The following is a 25,421-nucleotide window of genomic DNA, read 5'->3' on the forward strand; positions in this document are numbered from 1 at the left end:
CTCACTTAGTGCTAAGATATCCAGAGTATTTAAGCAAAGGAGTTTTCCAATAAAAGACATGGGAACAAAAACTTTTTTCATATAGATTTAAAAGTTGAACAATTCCAAGACACACACACACACACACACACACACACATATATATATATATATATATATGTAGTCATCCACATACAGTACTGTTTCGTTGTATCACAACTCATTAGTGAAGCAAGACTAGCACCCTTCCCTAGCCGAGGATTAAACCTACAACCATTGCATTGATAATCGTCAGTTCTACCCATTGGCCCATAGGAGCGGCACTCGCAAATGACCTCAACAAATGTCTATTTTAAATAAACATTCACTCACCTCTTTTAAAATGCTCAATCTGCTTGTTTATTTACAAACAAACAGCGAGCCTCGCTTTACAGCCATTTAAGTAGTGGGTGACATACATTTACGACAGTGCTCTACCTAAAGAGAGGGGCTTGGAAGTTTTTCAACTTTTAAATGTTTGCGTAAGCTTGAAACACAAGTGTCTGTAGATATAAAATAATAAGTATTATTTAATGATAATTATCAAGCTATTTTAAGAATACTTAAGGATGGGCACTTTCTGTGGAAATAGAATTAAGGCAGTCAACTAGCATCTAAGCAATGTTCACGACTTCTGCTCGTGTGAACACTCTAGATTGTCCTTGTATTTACCTGAATTCCCATGACAATTGTTTTGTGGCCCTGAAGTAGAGGCTCAGCAAATGGAGCACAAGTTGGCTTCGTGGTTGGGTTCAAATCTCATGACCGGCAGAAATTGTTACCCTACACGATGTATAAGCATAAAACACTAGTGTTTGTAGGTATAAATTAATAATTATTATATATAATATATTTAGTAAAATTAGTAGCTATTAAAAACCTGAAGAGAGTGCTCAATACTATTGCAGAGCAAATGTGTTTTATTTTTTTTATGATCCCTTAACATTTATTGTTTTAGGCTCAAATCAAGTTATTAAGTTAGATCCATGTCCAAGGAACCTATATCTAAATTTCAAGTGTTTAGACCCAAAATTGTCGGAGGAGTTTGGTAGAGTTCTCAAAGGTCAAATCGTTAAACTTTGACCCCCTTAACAGCCAAATTCCTGGCCGAAAACTGATGACAAAGATTTCCCCAAATCTCAGTACTCTGTATATCAAATTTCGAGTCTGTAGACTTAAAATTGAGAAAGTTATTGCGTAGGGAAATGTAGACAGACAGACAGACAAACACACAGACACGTTCACACTTATATATATATATATATATATATATATATATATATATATATATATATATATATATAATGGACTCTCCTGTCGATTTCGACATATGAGGTTCTGTCACAACAACTAAGTTGCTCGGAAATCTACACAGATGATTTGTTTATAGTGGTGACGGCTTTGTGTAGAACCAACCACACTTTTTGGTATTACTGCTAACCTCCGTCCATGTAGATAATTGCCAGAGTATACAGTAGAGCGCAGGTGTTTACATCAGTTTCCTTCTCCTAGATGCATGTCTTAATGCAGACTTGGGGTGCATTTCGCCCAGTGAATTAATGTGCCTCCAGATACCAACCTGGAAATTTCTATGACTTTGTGCGGTACATACAGTGCCTAGACTTCCCAAATGGTGACCCATCTGGTACTGGTCAGGCTCATCGTTGCTTAACTTTGATGATCTGGCGAGAACTGGTGTGTCAACGTGATTGTGCCATATATATATATATGAGAGAGAGAGAGAGAGAGAGAGAGATGAGTTTATAGTGGTGTTTAAATAAAGGTTCAAAGGTAAAAATTATTAAAAATGTGTGAGTTTACACACGTTTCAAAACTTTATTAAATGAATCAAAATAGAATAAAAATACATAGAATTACCTTTTATACGTTCAACCACAAACAAAACTTATTTGAGGTCATGTTATTAAATGAATCAAAATAGAATAAAAATACATAGAATTACCTTTTATACGTTCAACCACAAACAAAACTTATTTGAGGTCATGTTATTAAATGAATCAAAATAGAATAAAAATACATAGAATTACCTTTTATACGTTCAACCACAAACAAAACTTATTTGGGGTCATGTTATTAAATGAATCAAAATAGAATAAAAATACATAAATTACCTTTTATACGTTCAACCACAAACAAAATTTATTTGGGGTCATGTTATTAAATGAATCAAAATAGATAAAAAATACATAGAATTACCTTTTATATGTTCAACCACAAACAAAACTTATTTGAGGTCATGTTATTAAATGAATCAAAATAGAATAAAAATACATAGAATTACCTTTTATATGTTCAACCACAAACAAAACTTATTTGGGGTCATGTTATTAAATGAATCAAAATAGAATAAAAATACATAGAATTACCTTTTATATGTTCAACCACAAACAAAATTTATTTGGGGTCATGTTATTAAATGAATCAAAATAGAATAAAAATACATAGAATTACCTTTTATACGTTCAACCACAAACAAAACTTATTTGGGGTCATGTTATTAAATGAATCAAAATAGATAAAAAATACATAGAATTACCTTTTATATGTTCAACCACAAACAAAACTTATTTGAGGTCATGTTATTAAATGAATCAAAATAGAATAAAAATACATAGAATTACCTTTTATATGTTCAACCACAAACAAAACTTATTTGGGGTCATGTTATTAAATGAATCAAAATAGAATAAAAATACATAGAATTACCTTTTATATGTTCAACCACAAACAAAACTTATTTGGGGTCATGTTATTAAATGAATCAAAATAGAATAAAAATACATAGAATTACCTTTTATACGTTCAACCACAAACAAAACTTATTTGGGGTCATGTTATTAAATGAATCAAAATAGAATAAAAATACATAGAATTACCTTTTATACGTTCAACCACAAACAAAACTTATTTGGGGTCATGTTATTAAATGAATCAAAATAGAATAAAAATACATAGAATTACCTTTTATACGTTCAACCACAAACAAAATTTATTTGAGGTCATGTTATTAAATGAATCAAAATAGAATAAAAATACATAGAATTACCTTTTATATGTTCAACCACAAACAAAACTTATTTGGGGTCATGTTATTAAATGAATCAAAATAGAATAAAAATACATAGAATTACCTTTTATACGTTCAACCACAAACAAAACTTATTTGGGGTCATGTTATTAAATGAATCAAAATAGAATAAAAATACATAGAATTACCTTTTATACGTTCAACCACAAACAAAACTTATTTGGGGTCATGTTATTAAATGAATCAAAATAGAATAAAAATACATAGAATTACCTTTTATACGTTCAACCACAAACAAAATTTATTTGAGGTCATGTTATTAAATGAATCAAAATAGAATAAAAATACATAGAATTACCTTTTATATGTTCAACCACAAACAAAACTTATTTGGGGTCATGTTATTAAATGAATCAAAATAGAATAAAAATACATAGAATTACCTTTTATACGTTCAACCACAAACAAAACTTATTTGGGGTCATGTTATTAAATGAATCAAAATAGAATAAAAATACATAGAATTACCTTTTATATGTTCAACCACAAACAAAATTTATTTGGGGTCATGTTATTAAATGAATCAAAATAGAATAAAAATACATAGAATTACCTTTTATACGTTCAACCACAAACAAAACTTATTTGGGGTCATGTTATTAAATGAATCAAAATAGAATAAAAATACATAGAATTACCTTTTATATGTTCAACCACAAACAAAACTTATTTGGGGTCATGTTATTAAATGAATCAAAATAGAATAAAAATACATAGAATTACCTTTTATACGTTCAACCACAAACAAAATTTATTTGGGGTCATGTTATTAAATGAATCAAAATAGAATAAAAAATACATAGAATTACCTTTTATACGTTCAACCACAAACAAAACTTATTTGGGGTCATGTTATTAAATGAATCAAAATAGAATAAAAATACATAGAATTACCTTTTATACGTTCAACCACAAATAAAACTTATTTGGGGTCATGTTATTAAATGAATCAAAATAGAATAAAAATACATAGAATTACCTTTTATACGTTCAACCACAAACAAAACTTATTTGAGGTCATGTTATTAAATGAATCAAAATAGAATAAAAAATACATAGAATTACCTTTTATACGTTCAACCACAAACAAAACTTATTTGGGGTCATGTTATTAAATGAATCAAAATAGAATAAAAAATACATAGAATTACCTTTTATACGTTCAACCACAAATAAAACTTATTTGGGGTCATGTTATTAAATGAATCAAAATAGAATAAAAATACATAGAATTACCTTTTATACGTTCAACCACAAACAAAACTTATTTGAGGTCATGTTATTAAATGAATCAAAATAGAATAAAAATACATAGAATTACCTTTTATACGTTCAACCACAAACAAAACTTATTTGAGGTCATGTTATTAAATGAATCAAAATAGAATAAAAATACATAGAATTACCTTTTATACGTTCAACCACAAACAAAACTTATTTGGGGTCATGTTATTAAATGAATCAAAATAGAATAAAAATACATAGAATTACCTTTTATACGTTCAACCACAAATAAAACTTATTTGGGGTCATGTTATTAAATGAATCAAAATAGAATAAAAATACATAGAATTACCTTTTATACGTTCAACCACAAACAAAATTTATTTGGGGTCATGTTATTAAATGAATCAAAATAGAATAAAAATACATAGAATTACCTTTTATACGTTCAACCACAAACAAAATTTATTTGAGGTCATGTTATTAAATGAATCAAAATAGAATAAAAATACATAGAATTACCTTTTATACGTTCAACCACAAACAAAATTTATTTGGGGTCATGTTATTAAATGAATCAAAATAGAATAAAAATACATAGAATTACCTTTTATACGTTCAACCACAAACAAAACTTATTTGAGGTCATGTTATTAAATGAATCAAAATAGAATAAAAATACATAGAATTACCTTTTATACGTTCAACCACAAACAAAACTTATTTGAGGTCATGTTTTGAGGAAATGAACGAAATGTCAGTTTAGATTTCACTTCAATTTCTGCATGTTAGTATGGACAATGAAGTAGGTAACAGGGAGGGAATTCCAAAGTCTAGCAGTCCAAGGAAATCTATTAGAGTAGAATGTTTTCCAGCATCTAGGGACCTTGACAATGAAGGGGTGGGATTTTGTTGCTAAACAGGTTTATTGGGAATATGCATGTCAAGGGGGCTACAAGTGTAATGATTTCATCAGAGAACATTCCATTAAAATACTTGTAAAACAGGCACAGAGATGCAACATTGCAACGATAGGACAGGGGTTGGAGATTGGTTGACAGTGTGGGGCCTATTAGATTGTACACTTTTTTTTTTTTTTATGCTGTCCAAGAATGACAGCCTAGTTATGGCTTTGTAGAGATACTGAATACTCTCAGGTGCAAGTATTTTTCTAGCACGGTAAAGGGAACTCACCTGCTTTGCAGCAGCTTTTGCATTGTCTTCAGTTTATTTCTTCCAGTTCATTTTGCATGTGATGTTAAGCCGAGGAGTTTGAAGGAAGAGCTTTCAGGTAGGGTGTAATTAATCATTGCTATCAGCCATTGAAAAGTTTTCTTATAATTGTACCTATTTACTATGCCTCCCCACGGGACAGAGTTAGACACCAGGGTCGTTTTTTAACGTGGAGAAAAGGTACAAAAATAAAAATTGTCTCAGTCGTGAAGGATTTCTCCTCCACCGAAAGAGAACAAGAAATAGAAGTGCAGCATCTGAAGAACAGATGGTATTTATTTGCTCCCCCACCGAGCAAATTAGGCACAAGGCCGATTTTTAATGTGAGGAGTGAAGGGAGGGGGGAGGAAAAAGTGGACCAGCTCCCGAGAGGTGGGAAATGGGAGCTGGTTAAAGGTCAGGCATGTGGGGTTGCCCCCACATCCGGTCTTTGCTAGTCATAGCTAGTCATAGCTTGCAGTATCTGCCGGAACAGATGGTATTTATTTGCTCCCCCACCGAGCAAATTAGGCACAAGGCCGATTTTTAATGTGAGGAGTGAAGGGAGGGGAAGGGAAAAAGGGGACCAGCTCCCGAGCGGTGGGAAATGGGAGCTGGTTAATGGTCAGGCATGTGGGGTTGCCCCCACATCTGGTCTTTGCTAGTCATAGCTAGTCATAGCTTGCAGCATCTGCCGGAACAGATGGTATTTATTTGCTCCCCCACCGAGCAAATTAGGCACAAGGCCAATTTTTAATGTGAGGAGTGAAGGGAGGGGGAAGGGAAAAAGGGGACCAGCTCCCGAGAGGTGGGAAATGGGAGCTGGTTAAAGGTCAGGCATGTGGGGTTGCCCCCACATCTGGTCTTTGCTAGTCATAGCTAGTCATAGCTTGCAGTATCTGCCGGAACAGATACTACACTTTGATCTTGACCCGAAAGCCAATGTAAAAGGAAAGAAACTTGGTATTAAATGTTACCAAAACGTATCCACCCTCCAGCTAGCAATTAATTTGAAGGGGACGGATACTAAATACCCCCACTCCAATGAGATTATACGTTTTTGGGGTCATTTTAACTTTTTAGGGCAGTTAACTAATACAGGGTGACCCCCCCCAAAAAAAAACAAAAACAAAAGCTAAATGGAGGCCATCTAGAACATATGCTGTAGAACAGAGAAAAAAAGGCCAAAGACCCTAGTGTTTTGATGTGATGTTTTGAATATAATAAACTAGTTATGGCCAAAGTTTTATTTCATTCAGACAAAACACTAAGAAACGGAGCCTAATTAGAGTTGGGGCCCGTTTTTTGGGGGGCACCCTGTATATGTTTAACGCTAACCCTGATTCTGACTGACAAATAACAAATGACACATTATTGCTCATCCAAAGAAATAACATACAAAATTTTTCTCCATAATAAAAACAAAATTGTTAATTGCCATAGGCCGCTAGAATAACCAGGAAATGGAGTATCATTGTTAAATTTATATGTGAAACTGATCCCCCACACTAAAATTATGTTACTGTTTATTTTTCATATTATTTGGATTCATCAGACTACTGTTGTCATCTTGAGTGTTATTTTCACAACGTTTCTGTCGATGTAACCTCCTACCTTCTTCAGGTGTATCTTGTCGAACCCGGGAATTTGGACGGAAGTTTGAATGGAACCCCACGGGGGTAGCGTGCTCCTGTTCCGTCAGCCATGGCTGGATAGAGGTCCTAAGAAATTCGCAATTGTATTTTTTGGTCAGCCACACTGAGGATTGAACCTTCAACCTTCAAAAGAATATCACTTTTTGCAATTGGTTTTTCCAAGTTCTCTAACCACTGCGCCACAGTTGAAGGTGCAATCCTCAGTTTCTGAAAAATACAGTTGCGAATTACTTAGGACCTCTAACCAGTCATGGCTGATGGAACAAGAGCATGCTACCCCCATGAAGTAAATAAAGGGTTCCACTCCAAATTCCGTCCAAATTCCCGAATTCAACAGAAACATTCCCGAGTTCGACAAGATACACCTGAGGAAGTTCGGAGGTTACATCGACCAAAACTGCAAAAGGAAAAAGAAAGAAGAGAGCCTGTTGACCTAGTTTCCCTTTTTTCCACACGATATGCCTTATGGTGAGCGATGTTAGTTTGAGATGCTGTAGTTATTTATCTGATTTATCTATAAATAAAACAATAGATGTGTCTGTGTGTAAATATTTAACCGATAAACTCTTAAACTACTGGCCACATAACACTGAAATTAACAGGAAACAACAATCATACTCATAATCACACAATAAAATCTTTGGATGAATAATGCATACAGACACATATCGGCAAGTTGAAAATGTTCATTTCAACTTGCTGACATTATTTCTTTCTGCACATGCCTAAATTAAATTCTTCAAGTCGTTTGATATCAAACCTTTCTTACCTATCGCTCGAGAGCTACATCGATAAGGAACGTGGCTTGAACAGTAAATGCTTTGAATCTAGCTGATAGCACTCAAGTACTTTTTTTAAAGTTTTGAAATTAATGCTATATATTAGGTACAATATAATATTAAAAAAAATTGGCTATCTAATAATAAATAGGAAATCTGCATAAACACATGACTGCTTATTCAAAGACAACGTGACACAATAGTTATTTTTATAACAACTGTGTAAAAGTGTAATCTTTTTCTCCCTCTTTAGCTTCCTTTCTTTCTCCTTTACTCCTCCCATCCCCCCCCTTTCTCCTCTGCCCAGTTCATTCTTCTTAAGCTGAACATACACATAAAATTCCCCTTTATATAACTGATTCCTTGAGAAATCAGTTTCCAAATTAATGCATAATAAAACTTAAAAACTCCCCTCCCTTTTACAAAAGCTCAGTTAACTCACTAAGAATGAATATTGTTTATTTTTTTATTATCATTTTACATATTATTCATCTAGGGCACCGCTGACCAAGAAAATACCAACATTGTGGTTATTTGTTTTGTAGTTTTTAATTTTTAGCAGGACATACAAACATACACATAGATAACTGCCCTTTATATCATAGACTGGATCAAAGTTTGAACAAAATTTGATTATTTTAAAAGATGATTATAAAATTTGGTTGTATCAGTTCCCAAATTAGTATTATTTTTTTTTTTTTATTATTTTTGAGATAAGGATTGATAACCATCTTCATCTTGTCGAATTCGGGAATCTTTGCTAAACTTCAAAATCTGATTATCACCATCCAGATATACTTGATGCGCATCTCAGTTCCCGTCCATCTTATGCTTCATGCAGTCCAATCCTAGCTTTAGCACGAGAGTCCCAAAGAACACTTTGGAAGTCTCGCAACAAAGCTCTCAAAAGCATGAGTCTGATTGTACTTCTACTTGTGTTTTCTGTGCACATCTTCTAATCTTGAACAAATAATCAATTGTTAAGACATTTTTAATTATTCCAGGACATACGGGCCACTGTTTCTGAAGATGATTCATCATGGTGTATATTTGCGTCAATGCATCGCCACTTATCAAGGCCAAAATCTAATCAAGGTTCATGAGATAGATTGAGTGCCAGTTGAAATATCAAGAATATTATGAAAGTATTAGAATATGTTATCTTTTTTATTTGAGAGTCACCATTTATCAAGCCCTGAAGGCCACTCGAGGATAAGGGTTAATGAATGTAAGGTGGTAGTGTAGTAATCATTAATGGTGTAAATTGGGTAGAATTTGATTATTTATGGGGAAAGTTCGATAAGAATTTGTTTACATTGGATTTGGAGGCTACCGTGTTGTATTCAACTGGGAAGCAGGGCAGTGGAACAGTGTTTCAAAGCTCATATATGAAATATATATTTCAAGCATAACCATCATTAGACCAAGAGGTGGTTAACGCATTTATTACAGTTCATAATTATAAAACAAAAGCAACGATTATTATGCACAGCAATAAAAATTACTTCTTACTCTACCTTTGAGATGGCTACATTAGGAGACGTAGATTATTCATCTTGCAAGAGCCCTAATTGGAGAGTCTGACAATGGTGAATTCTTGATATCCTCTGATCCCTTTTGGGCACAATCAAGGGGAAATGATCAGCAGTACTTAGAACCAATGTACCATCAAAATTGTAGGCTTGAAAAGGATGAATGAAATGAACTAGTTTGATGCTTTACGAGGATGATTTCTAACAAGTATTTGTTGATATTGGATTTGAAGAGGACCTTGTTGTAGCTTCCAGTGAAACAATCCCATAGTAATGTGTTCTGTTCCATGTGTCAGCTAATCAAATAGAGTAACTTGTATCAAAATCTAAGATGTACGTAGTGGTTTGATTCTTTTTTTTTTTTTTTTTTTTTCAAGTCCTGTTCTATCTTGGAGGAATTCCATCAAAACAAAATTGTTTAGCAAAAAAAGAAAAAAAAAACTGTTTGTGAAGCATCGCAAGATGACTGGTTGCAAAATAACGTTTCACTCTGAGCTTTTCCAGGTGCATCTTGTTGAATGCGAAAATCTTTGTCAAACTTGAAATCTATATAAAATTTCAAACTGAAACTAATTTTATCTATGGTAGATTGTTCGCATTCTGTCAGCCAAATATATGACAAAAATTCCGAAATGCAAAAAACAAGATGAGATTTTTTTGATTTCTGAATAAATATCACCATTTGACCCCAAAACATTTTTCAAAGCAGCCAGAAACATCGACTACTATAGTGAAAACTGCGAAAATTAAGCTTTTTTTTATATTGACATGAGCTATGTTTATATCTGTTAGATAGCTTGTGTCGCAAGATATTTGTTCACATTACATTCAAATGTTTGTATGTTGGCACAATGTTATTGATAGTTGGCTGTATCCACGTGTTTAACAAAGTCTGAATAGAATGCTGCATATGTAAATAGAGATGAGAAATCCTACATAGCAAGTAGAGTGTCGGTGTGCACATTGTTGCAAGTGTCTTTATATCACAGGAAGATAGACAATGTTGTCTGAATCAGGTTCTGCATGGAAAAGAGCGAGAGAGTCTGTGATGTGTTTTGTTGAGGCCAATGATGGAAGTAAGACAGTGAATTTGCTTTTGCGATGATTTTCATAATGCTCAATAGTACCGCCACTGATAGATTTCAAAGGTAAGATAACTTGTGCTTGAAAACGCCCTCTGGTGAGAGTCTGTAATTGTGTTGATAAAGACAGGTAATGCTACAAATCTCTAGAACTATAATTTGCCAAGTTCGTCTGAAGAAGACTATGCTTATCTCGACCAATTAATAAATTTAATTGCAGCACATTTTCGCTAAAACGCAGACATTTTAATTGTATTTGCTGCAAAATAAATTATTTGTTGATTCAGCTTGCCTTATGCTTTTTAAAAATTTTTGTTCAGTTTTGTTATTTGTTTTAAATGTCGAACAAGAAAAATTCACTGACTTTTCTAATGTAAATCCCTATTTACCTGTTGCCACACAAGGATAGATTATGACCATTTTCCGGAGAGTATCTTTGTTTGCTTGTGTCGTGGTGACATTTCTGGAATTGCTGTTGCGTCCTGAGTACACCAACTAGCTCACCAGGTCTAAACGTGATAAAACTGGACGGACAAGATGCATATTAAAAACGAAGAGACCGAGATATTATTAATTAACAAGTCTTAGGTGACACGTTCATTAGTTTATTACCTTTGACCTTTAGACACAGTTTGTCCCCCCCCTCCTCCCCTGGACTTTATATAAACATGTCAAACACCAGTTGGATAAAAACTTGATTTATGACAAGCTCTGAAGTCATCATGTTTATAAATGCACATGTTAAAATACACTCGTCTCCATTAGAGTACAAGGAAAGTTGGGTATAAATCCCCCCAATGTGAGGAGTTGGGGCTCCGTATTATGCCACAAGAGTGAGTACAAGTTGTTCTACATGAATATGTCAGCTTTAGCACTAGAGTTCCACAGAACACTTTGAAACTCTCAAAAACAAGTTTACGAGTATTTTTACTACTTGCGTTTTTTGTGCACGTCTTCTATTCTTGAGCAACTAAGTTATTGTTGAGACATTTTTAATTATTGCAGGACATATTGGCCACTGTTTCTGAAGATGAGGAAAAAAGAAAAGCTACCATTAATAAAATGGAGAAAATCGCCCCAGTGCTGTCTCAAGAAAAACAGGAAGAACTGAAGAATAGCCGTAAAAAGTCTACCAAATTATGGAATTCAACCATCCAGAAAATGAAAGAAACACAGTAAGTTTTTGACAATTTTTTTTTGTGAACATATGAAATGCCTCCCTCCATCTAATCACTAAGTTATTGTTATATATATATATATATATATATATAAAAGATAACTCATTCCACACACACACACATATATATGTATATATATAAGATAACTCATTCTACACACACACACACACATATGTATATATATAAGATAACTCATTCCACGCACACACACACACACACACACACATATATATATGTATATAATTTGCTATAGACCAGCTATTATGTGTTGCACAAAAAAATGTCTTATTACTAGAAATGAAAAATGATTTCCTGGATTCAAAAGTGCATAAATAAAATAACAATGTGGTTAATCATTCCTGAATTCCACTTTGGATCTCAGAGAAAATATCAATGAACACAAGATGCTCGAAAAACAAGTGACACAAAAAAATCGATTACCATCAATTAAGCATTTTTGAATGGTCAAATGCTTTTTCTAAACGTTTTAGGTTGCATTTCATTTTGGACGTAATATTTACCAATATTTTTGTTTGGAAAAAGAAAAATCTTTTGGTTAGTATAGCGCTAGAAAAGAATTCAATAAATACTTAATTGAACATTTGACAAAATATGATTATTAGATTTTATATAAACCTTTACTTTGTTGTCATATGATTTAAAAATAATTTCAACTGCCAAATTTAAAAAAAAATGAATACATTAGGAATATCAAAAAGTTTCAGTAGATCTCCTGCTAGTTGGGCATACATGCAGCAAGCTCTTGGCGCTCTCTAGAATAATGGGGTGGGGGGTGTTTAAGGGAGCAAATCTATTAACTTTGGTTCCTGATTTCATATGTCATTTTTATATACAGAATATATACATGAAGAAGTTTTGTATAGCAAGACCAATCACTCTCATCTCCATGTTGAGATGATCAGTACATTTTGCAGTTCTCCACCGTCGCTCTTACATGTCCAGGGTTTGTTGCTGATTATGTTATTGACAAGATTGTAAAAGTGTTTACACAAGTCGCATCTCATTCAAACACATTATTTGGAGAATCATCATCATCACCACCACCATCATCAGTTTAACATCTGTTTTACATGCTGGCATGTGTTGGACAACTTTTAGAAATTGATTTTCAAACCAACCTATCTCTTTCATTATCCCTATTTCTCACAAATTTTTATCACTTCTCCCCAGATATTTTTTTTTTTTTTGCCTTTTGCTGCTAACTGACCTTGCTAACTCAACTGTTCTACATCTACTAACCCAAGTCCTCTTATCCTTTCCTTCAATGCGATAAAACCAATGAAGTATCCTATTCTGTACAATCTGTCTGCATAAGAGTCAAGTAAATCCTAAGATGAAGTATTGTTGCCACGCTGCATTGATATGCCTGATAGATTCTTCCCTTGGTTGACGGCGGTGGTAACACTTTGCTGGTTTGTAATGATAAAAGTACTTCAAACTGACTCCATTCACTTTTAAGGTCTTTTCTAGATGTTATTTTCTGTTGATGACAACAAGGTTGGTCCTTATTTTGTAATGTTCCTTCTGCCTCTTGCAATCATATCAACACCAGTTTCCTCCTGTATTCCAATATTTCTGGACAACCTCAATTGTTTCGCGATTCAAATATACTTATATACATCTCATCCGTCTCTGATGTCTTGCACTCTTTGCATACAAACTGGTTATCATGTTTCAACCGACTGCATTTCTAATGATTACAAGTACAACGAAACAATGAGTTGATCTTTTTCCGCAAAAACTTGCTTTCTAGAGTCTTCTCAACACTTTATTTTAAGCTTACATGGAGAATTGGAACCACTACTAAATATTGTGCCAATCCTTCAGCTTGTTTCATCAATTACATTCTTTAGTAAAAAAAAATACAGTTTTTACATTGAAAATATTATCATCTATGCAAATTGACTGCCAGCCAGATCCATCTAGTTTTAGCCAATCTGCAAAGGGGAGATAACCCAATTGACTGTTAATGCCATCTCAATTAACATTTTGAAAAAGTTATTTGTTCAACATTTTTTTTTTGTAATCTGGAAATTTGTTGTTTAATTGATGAGGATCCCAAAAATATATTTTTTGTCAAATTTGATACAAAAAAAAAGTTAACTGGAAAAGGAAATGTTTGCCAAATGTCGTTATTATTTGATGAAATATATTTGGATTTATATATTAGTGGTCTGGCAAAGCCACAGGGGAGACAACCAAAGCAGTAAAACTGAAGCTGGCCTGCCAGGACACTATATATACAAATGTAGGCAAATTTGGGCATATTTTATTGATTTGAAAATAGAGGTTCTTTTTTACTAATTGCCATAAAATTTTGACCATAGAATAGTATTATAATCTTCAATAGGCTTGCTAATTTTCATGTTTCGTCTCATAGAACTAAAGATATGAACATTTCCATATTCAATTTGGCTATGAGTGTATATATATATATATATATATATATATATATATATATATATTCACCACCTATTTTGGCAATTTTATAAGTTCCAACTCTCAGCGATCATTGATCAGAATTTAACAAATGAAGGCTCATTGGAAAGCTAATGACCTGAATCGTGTAGTGGGCTATGTGATATTTGCCATTAAGGTCGCACATTAACGGGATCATCCATCATCCAGAGCCTATTTTTGGCACTTTTTTACAGCCATAAACTGTTTCAATCAGTCTTTTGTTTTCGTAGTTTTGCATATGAATTACAAAATATCTGATATTTACCTAAAACCTCTGTCCTTGATGGAGGGGAAACTAAAACTTGCTGCTATGGTTTCAAATGATCTGAAATAACAACAAGGGGAGACTTGATTCCAAATATTTCTCATATGTTCTATCTCCCCTCTTTGGTTTTCATACACGGAGTATATTTCAGTGTATAAGGATTATTTGTTACTAGAGATATTCATAATCATACCCTATTTTCAAAAGAGGGGAGATATAACATATGATAAATATTTGGAATCAAGTCTCCTCTTGCTTTTATTTCAGATCATTTGAAACTATAGCAGCAAGCTGAGCTATGATACCCCGTCAAATTTTATGTACAATTTTATTGCTTTTGAATGTAAGATGTACTGTTTTTTTTATGTTTAATAATGTGTGTGTGTGTGTGTAGAAATCGATATGTAAAGAGAATATTCAAATAAGCTTAAATTTAGGTGGCAATTTTACAAAATCTAAAGACACCATGGAAATTTTCCTTCAATTCTCAGATTAATTGGGTCATTTATCAGTTAGGCCCATAAAAGTGACATCTATAATATAAATCTCACCTGTCTGTTTAAATGTATGTATGTATTAATTCCTTCACCCTCAACTGAGCACTTTTCTACAGCGAGGAGAGGGGTCGCTTTTTTCGCCGATATTTTCGAAATCATCACCTCTTCGATTGTCTAGCCTTAATTTAAATCTACATCACTTTTGGTTTAGCGATCTGCGCAACAGCAAAGACGTCAGTTTTTATTGGGGGGGGTGTCACATTCTTTTCCTCCTTCGCAATACGGGTTCGAGCCTGCCTGCTTACTATAACTTTTTTTTTTCTCAACCCACACCTCCAAACATCCGGGCAACGCCGGGCACCCAGTCTAGTATATTAGAAAGTACAAAAATGAAATAACTTTTTGAAAATAAATTTTCTTCGTTTCATAAATAAGGAGTTAAATTCAGCAAAGAATATCCCATAAAAGAATGTATTAAAAAAAAAAAACAGGTTTAATCATTTAAATAATAATTTTTTTTAAGATTTCAAATAGTAAAAAAAATTCAATTCGTTTTGATTTATCAAAATTATTTACCATTTCTTACATTCTGGAAAAGAAAGAATCTTATTTGAGTCTCCATTTTTTTTTTTTTTTTTTTTCCAGAAAAGATCTCGATAAGACTGTTGCTCTGTGGCAAGAATACGATCAGGAATATGGAATCTTATCTCAGTGGTTAAAAACGGCAGAAACTAAATTGAGAGAAAGTTCTTCCTTAAAACCTGACTTGTCTGCCAAAGCGAAACATTTAGAATTCCTTAAGGTAAGAGAATGCTGAATAATCTAACCAGAGTTCAATGGCCAACTCAACGGGTCCGGGTTTTTTTTTTTTTTTTTTTTTTTTCGTTCAAGTAGCTTCATATATTATAATTCTCTATTTTTTAAAAAAAATCTTATTTATTTTTTATTCATATTTTCCCTCATTTGAAATTGCTAACTTTTAGATATAACTAACCGTCCATATCTGCTGCTGCTCGAAAGTCTTTAATATTGTTTTTAGTAACATGATTTTATTTGATCAAATTGAATTCAAAATGAAAATAATAATGGTGCTGCTACACATGTACGTGCCTTGAGAAATAACTTAGACATTTTCTAGAATCCAAACGATCTGATGAATTTGCTTGAAACTAGAATACGGGTTCTTGAAATAAGATTTAATATTACGTATTGATTTTAATCATCCTAAACAGACGTAAAAGTAGAAGAAAAATGGTTCGAGGAATTGATTGAACTCATCCTGGAACGGCTGCTCTTGTAGTTTAGTATATGACAGCAATTTACATTTCTTTGTGTTCATTGTAAGAATTTGTTTTCAGAGATTTTATTGGGTTTATATTTGTCTAATCAAGGCATCTGTTCCAATCTTAGATTTCTTACAATTCCCTTAATTTTGAAACCAGATTTTGAATGTCCTCCAGTCATGGAGAGCAGAAGTAAACATTTTTTATAAATTTGAAAAAAAAATTTTTTTTACATGAAATTCTATTGAGAAATCAGTCCAAAGCAACTTGTGACCTATTTGCGTTAAAAATGATTGGATTATTTGAATTATTGTTCTCATCTTGAATGTGTTATGCTCACTACGTTTTAGCCGATGTAACCTCCAACTTGAAGTATATATTGTACTATAACAATAACGCTGAAGGCGAGAACAGTAATTTAAATACAGATTTATCAAGTCTCATCTCAAAAATTCATAAACATAAAAAAATTATAGTTTTCTATTCCAGTTTTTAGAAACTTGTTTTATTTCCAATAACTGCAGGTTTGTAGAACTATCTTTCTGCTGACTGTTTTCCTCCTATAGGCTTGATGTTTCAAGACTAAGTTCAGATAGATTCAAGATGGCTGCCATTCTGTACTTGATGTGAAGATTCAATGTCGTTTGTTTAACAATCGAAAAATCAAAAATTAAACAAATTTACAACTAAAAACTGTCATTTGTTGGCCAATCTGTATACGTTTAATTTACTGAAACTGTTCTAAAGTTCTTTATTTCAAAATAATTTTCACTATACCAAATTATTCTATCTTACGTGGTCGACATATTGTTTTTAGAAGTTGTGACATAAAATCAAAAAAAATTCCATGACTGAAAAGTTATGCGGCTTAATAAAAGATGAAATTTTCTTGCCTTTGGTAAGAGTTATTTGTTGTAAAGTTTTTATCACTTTTTTTCCTATTAACTGAACAATCACCAAAAACTGTTTTTTCAAACTTTAAGTGCGACTGACAGACAAAGCCTCTTATACAGCTGCATGGATACATCTAATATTTAATACACAGTGAACAAAACTGGTTCTGCAAGTTTTTTGGGTTTTTTTTTTTTGTAAATATCCTGACAGTTTTTTTTTTTTTTTTTTTTTCTTTTGAAAACCAGTTTGAAGTAATTGAATAGCATCACTGATTTTTTTTTTTTTTTTTAAATTACTAAACCTTTGTTGATTATGTTAACGCCGATAGTTTCATTTTATCTGTGACTAGCGGGGGTACCCGGCGTTGCCCGAGTGTTTGTTTCCGGGACAGGGGGGGGGGAGTTTTAAAAAATGTTATGGTAGGTAAGTAGGAAGGATCAAACCCGGAGTCATGAGTAAAAGTAGGAAAATAAAGTGTGAAAAAAAAAAACAAAAAAAAACATCTGCAACGTTAACAGTTCGGCCACCAAGAAAAGTCCATTCCAGTTGTTTAGGAAAAAAAACAAAAACAAAAAAAAAAACGACTACGGTAGGTCGGCGCGAACGTGAAAATATAATGTGAATTGTCCAGCACGCTAACCACTACGCCACAGAGCACTGCAGCTCAGTTTAGTGATTTTAAATAACTTCACATGAAAGAACTACGAAGCCAAACCGGTGCTCTCTTCTCAACTGTTCCTTGTGAACGATCCCCAAATGGTGTTAAGTGGTGGCAGGGGGAGGAGGAATTTATTAGAGAGAAAATATTTTACCACTTCCATTGATCTTAACCGATTTTGGCCGTGACTTCTCAGCAGAAAAAGTATAGAAATCTAAGATTATCAAGGAATTTGAGAAATAATAAGCCTATAACACACCTCAGATATTGTTCTGCCATTTGTGCATATTATATTTGCATGAAATATCTTGATTTTTAATCCTATTAATGTCAAAATCAGACGGGAAAAAATGAGTTCATTTTATTTATATAGAGATAATCTAATATATACAGTAAGATTGCTTGTATGTCGCTGCATCACAGTTTAGCGGTTGGTCTGAGAGCCAAGCTAATTGCAGATTTGGAATCTGCATCTTCTCAGCAATTTTTTTTATGTCGGATATTCTTAACTCCTTTTAAAAACTGATTATTCAAAATGAAAACTATGCAAAAATAACATTCGCAGCAAATGTTCCGCCATCTTTAGTTTTCTTGTTCCAGCTTAATATCTAAATATTAAAATGATAACGTGTGTTTTATTTTGTGTATCATGCTTACATCTTTTTTCTTCCGAATGACTGTCGTTTAATTGTTACGATCTTCTGTTTCTTGTAATAAATAACTTTACCAAGAATTCTTCATAAGTTTTGGTTTCTGTTTCAATTATAGCTGAAAGAACTCAAGTTATATATATATATATATATATTCTTCAGAAGTTTTAGTTTCGGTTTCGATTAAAGCCTATGCATCCAAGTCATATGGCTATATATCTTTTTTTAATCACACCTTTATAATATATAAGAATGAATAGAAAATTGACTCTATAATACTATATACGAAATTTACATAAATTAAAGTGTCATATTTAAGCGTATTTTAATACTGGACTATGCTGGGCGTCCCTTCTAGCTTAGATAAATACATTGCACCCCCCCCTCCTCCACGGACCTGAATCCGATGGACTACTTCAGTGCGTCATATGTTGAGAACATCACCAACACGTCCTTCCACAACACCAAAGCCCGTCTGATCATCGCCATCCACCGAGCTCCTGCCGGCGCTTGTGGAAAAGGCATGCTCCTAGTTCCAGACCCGTATTGAGGCAATGATTGAGGCTGAAGGCGGCTACATTGAATAGATATCAGGTCGACTACATAAACAAGTTATCTGAATTGATTTTTTCAATAAAAGTTTTAAAATGAAGTTGTAGCGTTGTTTTCTTTAGGGCGACAATTTTATTGTTCCACTCTGTACATATACATATTGTGTGACATTAAACAACATTTGTTATTTAAGCATTGTTAAAAATATTAATTATACCTTTTTTATTTTCTTATGATCTGTTTTGTGTAAAAATTAAAAAAGAAAAATTAATAAAAGTTCCATAACATGTCACGAACGTTTTTGATTCTTCATCGAATCATCACCAGGTAAAAAAAGCAAATGAACACAAGAGGTAAAAAAAAAAAAGGAGGGAATCTCAAAAGTAACTGTGATACGAGCGTTTATAGACAGACGCCAGACTGTTCAGGAGAAACGTGAACAGCCTAAATTCCCTATGTCAGAATTAGCGCCACAGGATAAAAATAGTGTTTAAGCTAAACATTTAAAAATATTATTAGTTTTGATAAGAAAATATTAATTGTAGATTGTTCAGTTTTTATGTAGCTCTTTGGTACATTGAAGTATTAACGTTATAAAAATTTATTTTGCGATATATTATTTGTGTGTCATTAATTAGAAGAGCATAGTTATGATTTTGTAAATGTCGATAAATTGAGCTGGAATTTAGAGGATGCATGGTGAGACGGCACGGTAGGTAGTTGTCATAAAACCTATGTAACTAGTAGCTTTAATATTATTATGGGAGTTAGACTCTCTCAAAGGGCATTTAAACTTATTGATAACATTGTTATTTCCTACTGTTTGGAGAGGCGTTGTTTATATATATATATATATATATATTAAAAAAAAATACTATATAACTCTACTCATGTACTGAGTAAATGCTGAAAATCTATGTATAATACATCTTATATATATATAGTAATAAAAAATAAGCTGAAAAATGATAAATTTTGAATGGTAACGCAAACCTATCTGGATAAAAACAGCTCTACCCAGTTAAGAGGAGTAAATAATAGATTTCCTCCTTTTTTCTTCTTTCTAAGAGGTTTCTCTCTTAGTCCTCTTTCTGTGACCCTTATTGACTTGATAATATAATAAAGTTCCTATGTAGTTTTACTTGTTATCTTAACTTATATTTGGCTTACAATTGAGGAATCATTTCTATTTAAAATTCATTTAGTGTTATGCATGTAAAATTGGAAATAGCATGCTTCATATGTGTCAGCATTACCTTAACGAACCAAAGCAAAACAAAATGGCGACCAAATTTTATCTGATATCGTGTTTATCTAAAAACTAAGCATAATTTTCTCAATTTTACATGCATAATAATAAATGGACGTTAGATGGAGACGATCTTTCATTTAGTAACCAAATTAACATGAAACCATTTGTGGCCTGCACAGAATTTTTTCACATTTTTCTCTAACCTTTAAAGTTTCCCATAAGTTGATAGTCGTTGGCCCCAGCTAGTTGGTAAGGAGGGCATCTGTTGATGCATTCAAACTGTTTGATAGTACCGCCCTGATTGTCTGTGATAAACCCCTTTTTATAGAAAACATGTGGGATTCATTAAGTTTTAACCCAGAAAAAAAATCATTAATCTACAGACGTAGTAGTAAACATGACTTGTTATCTGTATTATATCTGTCTGTTTCACTTTTTCTGCTGAAATCTTGTATGGATCTTTGGTATGATAAGGTGCATCGAACAAAGTATTATGGTATCCGTTTGATACACGGATTAGTTAGGATTAGTATTTACGGTTCACTTTTTCTTGGAAACTACTGAGTCAATCTGGGTAAAATTTTGTATGACCTTTGTCATGATAAGGTGCAACGAACAAAGTATTATAGTGTCTGTTTAATATTTGTTTATTTGATGCAAAAGTGAGCACAAATTTAACCATATTCAGCCATCAATTTAGTAGTTATAACTTTTTTTTAATAGACTAAAACCTATAGTTTTTCTTATTTCGTTTCCTTTATTACTTCTTGGAGACATTCTTTATACAAAATATGATTTTCTTTTTTTTAAGAATTTAAAGGAATATTTGTGTTCAAGTCATTGCTTTTTAAGTATACGCTTTAAACGTATTTTGGTCTTTTGTATTCATAAATGCATTTCTTCCGATCATCAAAATGTCGAATGTTAAATTTTTTTATTTTCAGACATTTCTTAAAGATTCTAGAAGTCAGGATGGAGGTTTCAATTCATTAAAAGACAAAGCTGAGAAGTTGTCGAAAATAACAGGAGACTCTCGGACGGCGTCGTATGCTGCACAAGTGTGTGAACGATATGCTACTCACATAAAGACAATCAAGGTTAGTATCTGCACGCGTGTATATTAAGTTGAGAAAAAAGTTTGTGCACAGTGTTAAAATTATAATTGTTTTTAGACCAAAATTTATTCAAAGACAAATATTCTTAAAAATCGAAACCATTCCTGGACACAATTTTCTTCCAATAATCTACAAGTTTTTCGGATTTGATAAAAGTATCAATCGTTCGATTTTGATAAGCTTCTTCCATTTTGTCAAAAAAAAAAAAACTCAAATTCGTGACCCTTCATGCAAAGCTGCAAACTGCCAGACAGACCAGCTACAAGATGAAGAATTGGACGGTGGGGAAGTTCTCCTGTATATAATCTAAACGTTGCTCAATAACATGCTATGACGAACTCCTAGCACTGGTGTCTCTTTAACATACTCTCAACTAATCTAACAAGCAACAAAATCCCACCTCTTCACTGAATAGCTCCTTAGATGCCGGAAAACTTTCTACTCTAATATTTTCTTTACTCAGATTGCTAAACTTCGGAATTCCCTCTCTGTTTATTGCTTCCCCGATTGTACTAACTTGCAGATGTTTAAATGTGTGAAATCTCGCTGGTCAACTCCCTACATCGTCCTCTATAGATATTGTCTCAAATAGTATCGCCACTGTTGTATGAAAGAACACATATTTATATTATTCTGAAACAAGGCCAATTTTAACAATGCGTTAATTTTGGAAATGGCCTGACACATTTGAATGACATCATGTTAAGTACGGCTTCAAATTTACTCATGGTCTGTTACTTAAAAATTCCAGTGTGACCCGCGAAAATTTCACAGTGTTTTCTACATCAATCTGTATAATTTACTAATGAAAATACTTATTTTAAAATAATCAGTGTCTGCCAGAGTCAATAGAATTTAAGAAAAAATTAGTCCTTCATTTCCGTGAAAATAATTGTTTTTTTCTCAACTAAATATTCTTTAAATAAATGAAACAAATGACTCTTCTTTATTTATAATTGTACTAATATTTAAACTAGCAGGATCCGTTTCTCAGCGTTGTCCGAGGCGATATAAGAAATATTAAGTAAGAAAAATAATGAGAAATATTTGTTTTTAATCAACCCTCGCAAAAAATAATTAAAATATATACCATCGTATGTGAGTTACATAAAATAGTAACTACAAATAAATTACTGAAAAAAATTTAAACAGATGTTATTTTTTTATTACATTTTCACTCCAAACAAGGCACATTGCCACTTTGTTGTAGAGGGCTACTATCAGGGACATAGGCATCAGGGGTACTGTGTAGGGAGTTGGGCAGCAAGCTGTCAATTCATGTTACATTTGAACTTCTGCATGTTAGTACAGTTGGGGAAGCATGGACCCGGAAGGGAATTCCAAAGTCTAGCTGTCCTGGGGAAGAAACTACTGCAGTAGAAGGCTCTCTTACATCTACGGATCTCTGTGTAGGAGTGGGATTTAACGACTTGCCGGGTATTTACGTCGAGGGGGCACAAGTGCTTGCAGTTCGTCAGAGCATTCACCGTTAAAGTACTTGTAGAACAGGCAGAGGGATGCAACGTTTCGTCGATGGGACAGAGGCTGAAGTTTAGATGACAGTTCAGGACCTATCAGGTTGGCGACTCTCTTTTCAACCTTATCTAGGAGCGAGAGACTAGTGGCAGATGCACCAGCCCAAATATGACATCAATACTCCATACATGGGCGAATGGTGGCCTTATAGAGGTATAGAATACTTTCGAGCGTTAGTATCTTTCTAGCTTGGTAGAACCCACCTTCTTCGCAGCGGTCCTGGCAATACTCTCAATGTAATTGTTTCAACTCGTGTTTCCTGTGAGCATTAAGCCGAGCAGTTTAAAAGATGTACTTTCAGATAGTCATTAGCCATTGCTATTGGTGGTAGAGAAGGTTTCTTGTAATTATTGAATGAAACCAGCTTAGTCTTAGCAGCATTGAATGTGACCATCCATTTATGTCCCCATTCCACTACAGATTGGAGGTCATCCTCTAGTGTTTCTGCCATTTCTTTAGATATGTGTTCATTTGTTTTCCTGTCATAGAGCGTTGTGTCATCAGCATATATACCCATCTCACATGTAATTTTGTCAGGGAGGTCATTTATGAATATTAGGAATAACAGATATATATATAATATAATTAATATTATATATTAAAATGTTGAATGTAATATAATAAAAACTTGAATGTGGAAGGAAATGACTGGTTTGTGAAGTAAATTTTAGAAAACTAAAATGAAAATAAGTTATCGACGGAATTGTTGTACCATAACACCTGAAAATATAATTTGGTGCAAACAGACGTATTTCTGAAAGGAATTTATTCTTACCAGTGAAAATGTTTTGCAGTTTTGTTAATCAATAGATGATTTTTTAAAATTTTACATTTTTGAAATATGTTTACTGTTTTAATCGATGCGACAACATAATTTGATTTTTGAACAATTCACTTTAATACAGGGTGACCAAAAAAAACGGGCCCCAACTCTAAGTATTTTGTCTGAATGAAATGAAACTTTGGTTATAACTAGTTTATTATATTCAATGCTATTAAAAAAATGCTCTGCCGAGGTTGCTCCAGTTCTGTCTAAACTTTACAATAAATGCCTTAACGAAACTTGTTTTCCCGACTGCTGGAAAACCGCCTCTGTGGTACTAGTCTTCAAGAATTCTGGTGAAAGAACTGACCCACTAAATTATCGCCCCATTAGCCTCCTCCCGCTTTTTGACAAAATATTTTAGTCCTTAGTTAATCAAGCCCTAGTCCAGCACCTAACAGCTGCTAAACTCCTGACTGACAAACAATATGGATTCAGGCAAGCCCGTTCAACAGCAGATATCTTAACTGTAGTTTCTGAACGTATATACCGTTCATTGGATAAAACAGGGGAGGGTAGAGCGGTGGCCCTTGATATATCTAAGGCTTTTGACAGGGTATGGCACGATGGTCTTCTAAGGAAAATTAGATCATATGGAATCACTGGAAGAATTCATAATGTAATTAAATCCTTCTTAAGTAATAGAAAAATCAAAGTTGTCCTCGACGGACATACATCCAAACAATATGACATAAATGCGGGAGTACCTCAGGGGTCTATCCTTGGACCTCTATTATTCCTGATATTCATAAACGACCTCCCTGATAATATTGTTTCGGAGATGGGTATATTTGCCGATGACACCACTCTCTATAACAGATATGAGGGGAAAACAAATGAACACATATCCAAGGAAATGGCAGAAACACTAGAGGATGACCTCCAATCCGTAGTGGAATTGGGACAAAAATGGTTGGTCACATTCAATGCTGCTAAGACTAAGCTTGTTTCCTTCAATAACTACAAGAAACCTTCTCTACCACCAATAGCAATGGCCAAGAACACATTGCCTGAAAGTACTTCTTTTAAACTCCTCGGCCTAACGTTTACAGGGAATACGAGCTGGAATAGATACATTGAGAGCATTGCCAAGGCTGCTGCAAGGAAGGTTGGCTCCCTCTACCGTGCTAGAAAACTACTTACGCCTGCCAGTATCCTATACCTCTATAAGGCAACCATTCGCCCATGTATGGAGTACTGTTGTCACATCTGGGCTGGTGCATCTGCTGCTTGTCTCTCGCTCCTGGACAGGGTTCAAAAAAGAGTCGCCAACCTGATAGATCCTGAACTGTTATCTAGGCTTCAACCTCTGTCCCATCGACGAGATGTTGCATCCCTCTGCCTGTTCTACAAATACTTTAATGGTGAATGCTCTGACGAACTGCAAACACTTGTACCTCCCCGACGTAACTACCCCCGACAAACCCGACAAGCTACTAAGTCTCATCCCTTTACAGTAGAGATCCCTAGGTGCAAGAAAGCCTTTTACTCCAATAGTTTCTTCCCCAGAACTGCGGGTCTTTGGAACTCCCTTCCGGGATTCTACTTTCCCAACTGCAATGATATGCAGAAGTTCAAGTGTAATGTTAACAAACATCTTTCTACTCTTCTCCCTTCATAATGACC

At 33.5% G+C, this 25,421-nt stretch overlaps 1 protein-coding gene across 3 annotated transcripts in view; it reads left to right on the forward strand.

Moving 5' to 3' along the window:
• The window catches only part of LOC145294135 (nesprin-1-like), a 1,091,614-nt gene that overhangs the window by 391,451 nt on the left and 674,742 nt on the right, over positions 1-25,421 (forward strand). For all 3 annotated transcript variants that reach the window (XM_080141241.1, XM_080141242.1, XM_080141243.1), the window contains exons 36-38: positions 11,617-11,786; positions 15,678-15,834; positions 21,266-21,418. In XM_080141241.1, coding sequence (XP_079997367.1) covers positions 11,617-11,786; positions 15,678-15,834; positions 21,266-21,418 — 480 coding nt within the window. The remainder of the gene's footprint in view (positions 1-11,616; positions 11,787-15,677; positions 15,835-21,265; positions 21,419-25,421) is intronic.

The sequence above is a fragment of the Euprymna scolopes genome, chromosome 15, assembly GCF_053919585.1.
Source record: "Euprymna scolopes isolate OS-2025 chromosome 15, ASM5391958v1, whole genome shotgun sequence".
NCBI classification, from domain to species: Eukaryota; Metazoa; Mollusca; class Cephalopoda; order Sepiida; family Sepiolidae; genus Euprymna; species Euprymna scolopes.